Here is a 4,116-nt window from a genome sequence, read left to right as displayed (position 1 = left end):
TTAACATTTTAAATCCTGAACTCCTTAAAGACCCTTTCATCCCCATCACATGAAAAAATTCTGTTGTATTTCCACTAGCCAGTTAGTAATTAAATAATTATGTATTGGGGGGTCTACTGTGTATCAGACACTATGTACCACAACGGAAGCACATCTCTCACACACATACAGGAACATGAAGAGTGGAGCGTGCTTAGAGTCAAGAAGACTTAATTAACCTTTCCTCTAATGTAGTGGCTATATAACCAAGGGTAAATCATCAAACCTCTCAGTGCTACATATAACTCACCAAAAAGTATTAAGTTTTTTTTAAAAATGAGTTAAAATGTTTTTCAGTTAAAAAATCTAAATCCTTTCCCTTACTTCTTTCTATTAAAAAGAGAGAAAGAGAGAGAAAAAAAGAAAGAGAGAAAGAAAAGAAAGAAAGAAAAAAGAAAGAAAGAAAAAGAAAGAAAGAGGGAGAGAGAGGGGGAGGGAGGAAGGAAGGAAGGAAAAAAAAGAAAAGAAAAAAGAAAGAAAGAAAGAAAGAAAGAAAGAAAGAAAGAAAGAAAGAAAGAAAGAAAGAAAGAAGAAAGAAAGAAAGAAAAGAAAGAAAGAGAAAGAAAGAAAGAAAGAGGGAGAGAGAGGGGGAGGGAGGAAGGAAGGAAGGAAGGAAGGAAGGAAGGAAGGAAGGAAGGAAGGAAGGAAGGAAGGAAGGAAGGAAGGAAGGAAGGAAGGAAGGAAGGAAGGAAGGAAGGAAGGAAGGAAGAAGGAAGGAAGGAAGAAAGAAAGAGAAAGAAAGAAAGAAGAAAGAAAGAAGAAAGAAAGAAGAAAGAAAGAAAGAAAGAAAGAAAGAAAGAAAGAAAGAAAGAAAGAAAGAAAGAAAGAAAGAAAGAAAGAAAGAAGAAAGAAAGAAAGAAAGAAAGAAAGAAAGAAAGAAAGAAAGGAGAGAAAGAAAGAAAGAAAGGAGAGAAAGAAAGAAAAAGAGAGAGAGAGAAAGAAAGAAAGGAGAGAAAGAAAGAAAGGAAGGAAGGAAGGAAGGAAGGAAGGAAGGAAGGAAGGAGGAAGGAAGGAAGGAAGGAGGAAGGAAGGAAGGAAGGAAGGAAGGAAGGAAGGAAGGAAGGAGGAAGGAAGAAGGAAGAAAGAAAGAAAGAAAGGAAGAAAGAAAGAAAAAGAAAAGAAAGAAAAGAAAAAGAAAAGAAAAAAGAAAGAAAGAAGAAAGAAAGAAAAAGAAAGAAAGAAAGAAAGAAAGAAAGAAAGAAAGAAAGAAAGAAAGAAAGAAAGAAAGAAAGAAAGAAAGAAAGAAAGAAAGAAAACAAAATCCTCATAAGAAATGTGTAATCAAAGTAAAGCAAACTCCCACATTGGTCATGTCCAAAAAAAGCATATCTCATTTTATAGCCTGAGTCTATCACTTCTCTATCAGAAGACAGATAACAAGCTCAATGGTCAGTCCTTCAGAATCAGGGTCGGTCATTGTTTTGATCAGAGTTCTCAAGTCTTCCAAAGGTATTTGTCTAAGACTATAATATACAGACAATTTGGCACTTCTGTTTCTATGGAGGAAGTTTCCATGATGATAAAACTATAGGTATTATTGACATGTACTCACTGACAGTTAAAAAGAGAAAGAAAGAGGGAAGGAGAGAGACAGAGAGAGACAAAGACAGAGAGAAAGAGAGAGACAGAGAGAGACAGAAAGATAGAGACAGAGAGTGACAGAGACAGAGAGAAAGACAGAGAGACAGAGACAGAGAGACAGACAGAGACAGAGACAGAAAGATAGAGACAGAGAGTGACAGACAGAGACAGAGAGAAAGACAGAGAGACAGAGAGAAAGACAGAGAGAGACAGAGAGACAAAGACAGAGAGAGACAGAGAGAGAGAGAGAGAGAGAGAGAGACAGAGACAGAGACAGAGACAGAGACAGACAGAGACAGAGAGACAAAGAGAGAGGGAGACAGAGACAGAGAGAGAAGGGGGAAGGGAAGGAGGGAGAGACAGAGAGAAAGAGAGACAGACAGAGTCAGAGAGAGAAAGAAAGGTACAGAGACAGAGAGAAACAGAGATGGGGGAGAGATACAATAAGAAACACAGAAATAAAGAGACAAAGAGAAACAGAGAGAAATGCAAAGAGACAGACACCAGTCTTGATTATTTTCTCAGATTGGAAATACCTTTCACCAATTCAGAAAACTTGGTAAATAAGTCTTAGAAAACTGTGTGAGCCTTAGAGAGGTTAAGCCATTTGCTCATTATTGCACAGCTAGTAAATGTCTGAGGTCCTCCTGATGCCAAATCTAGTACTTTCTCTACTTTATGTCACTGTGTCTTCCATCAAAATATTCCATCTATAGATATGAACTGAAAACATAAATACATACATTTACATTTATTGCTGGGTAGTATGATAAATAGAGACAAAACATATTTTCTCTAATTTCAGATTAATTCAAGTCCCTTTTCTTATCCTTTCCTCTGAGTCCAACAATTAGTCCTTCAGGCTCCTAGGAGGAGAGAGAGAAGGGAAGTTGGCATAAACACGGATCATCCCCCTCACTCACTGTTCAGCTCATCCCAGGACTTGATGGATCTCTTGCCCCGCTTCTTGAAGAAATTAGCAGCATCTGAGTCCTGGAGGAAGATCTTCTTCTTCAAATCTGCAAGCAGAAATATTGCCTGATCCCAAGCGGTCCGGGGCCCCTGGGATGCTCTGGGGCGGGTAGCAGGAGAGGGTGCCTCCCCTCTTAGCTGAGCAGTCCTACTTACTTTCTTTGTCCCCTTCTCCAGCTGCTTGTTTGGAGCCCACAGCGGCACCTTCCCCAGCCTCAAGAACTAGGTGGAAATAACAGAGACAAAGTTGAGGGCTCCGAAGCAGCCCAGCATCCTAGGGGTAAAGCCCCTAACCCGCAGTCACGCACCATTCTGCTTTCCTAATCACTAGTTTAGAGAATTCGTTCCCTCATACCCAAGGACAGACAGACCCCATCCCAGGAAGCTCTGTGCACACACACACAAATCCCTTCTGCACTGTCTGGAAAGCAGTTTCTCCTCCTGTGGCACCCGGGCAGAAAGTGTAGTGATCTAGTCAGTCCTTGCTTTTAAAAGAAACCCCTTTAAGAAGGGGTTTCCCTGTGGCTCATACTCACTGGCTAAAAGCACAAAAGCCGTGGAGCAGGAGAGGAAAAGGATTCGCTTCCAAATCATCTTCCTTAGCTCAGGGATTTCTTCTTGTCACAGTGGAGAAGAAGGAGCAAGTTTTGTGGATGCAGATTCAGTTTCTTCCTATGTCAGACCAGCTGGGAGGAAGGGAGGAAGGGGGATGGAGGCTGGCAGAAGGGATGGCACTGGTGAGGAAAGGGGAGGGCTGTGAATTGACTGTGGCTTCAATTGGCTGCTCCTGACTGGGGTATTGGAGATGTTTCAGGCAACTTGAAAACTGTCAAAGCTGAACTTAGCGTAAGGGGCACTTGGGCATCTGGAATGGCAAAACCCTCACCACACCTGCCGGCCATGATGTCCTGGCCAAGGGATGTGCTGCTTAGAATGCCCAGGCCGGCAGTCAACTTCATGGGGCAGAAATCGAGGATTCAAAACGTAGAGGTCTGCCTTCAGAAGTGCTCCTGCCAGACTTCATGGAGCAGAGCAAAGCAAAGGTCTCCAACCGATAAATTCTATCAAGAGAACAAAGAAGCACAGAAAAACTTATATGATCTGAAGTAAGTGAAGTGAGTAGAACCGAGAAAAACCCCACACAACACAACAAATATACAGATGAGAAAGAAAGGAATGAAGGAAGGAAGGGAGGAAGGAGGGAAGAAGGAAGGAAGAAGGGAGGGACGGAGGAAGGAAGAATGGAAGGAAGGAGGAAAAGGGAAGGAAGAAAGGAAAGGAGGGAGGGAGGAAGGAAGGAAGGAGGAAGGAAGGAAGGAGGAAGGAAGGAAGAAGGGAGGGACGGAGGAAGGGAGAATGGAAGGAAGGAGGAAGGAAGGAAGGAAGGAAGGGAGGAAGGAAGGAAGAAAGAAAGGAAGGAAGGAAGGAAGGAAGGGAGGGAGGGAGGGAGGGAGGGAGGAAGGAAGGAAGTGAACATTATATTACTACAAACAATAAACTTGGCCCCAGGAAGAGATGAGAAAA

At 42.2% G+C, this 4,116-nt stretch overlaps 1 protein-coding gene across 1 annotated transcript in view; it reads right to left on the bottom strand.

Moving 5' to 3' along the window:
- UCMA (upper zone of growth plate and cartilage matrix associated) overlaps positions 1–3,606 on the bottom strand; it is a 19,439-nt gene extending 15,833 nt beyond the window's left edge. Inside the window, exons 1-3 of the mRNA XM_051961431.1 lie at positions 3,129–3,606; positions 2,749–2,814; positions 2,544–2,639 (exon numbers count right to left, since the gene is read on the bottom strand). Coding sequence (XP_051817391.1) covers positions 2,544–2,639; positions 2,749–2,814; positions 3,129–3,186 — 220 coding nt within the window. The 5' untranslated portion in view covers positions 3,187–3,606. The remainder of the gene's footprint in view (positions 1–2,543; positions 2,640–2,748; positions 2,815–3,128) is intronic.
- Between the last annotated feature and the right edge of the window lie 510 nt (positions 3,607–4,116).

Source organism: Antechinus flavipes, chromosome 5, assembly GCF_016432865.1.
Source record: "Antechinus flavipes isolate AdamAnt ecotype Samford, QLD, Australia chromosome 5, AdamAnt_v2, whole genome shotgun sequence".
NCBI lineage: Eukaryota > Metazoa > Chordata > Mammalia > Dasyuromorphia > Dasyuridae > Antechinus > Antechinus flavipes.
This window is presented reverse-complemented; position numbering and strand designations above follow the sequence as displayed.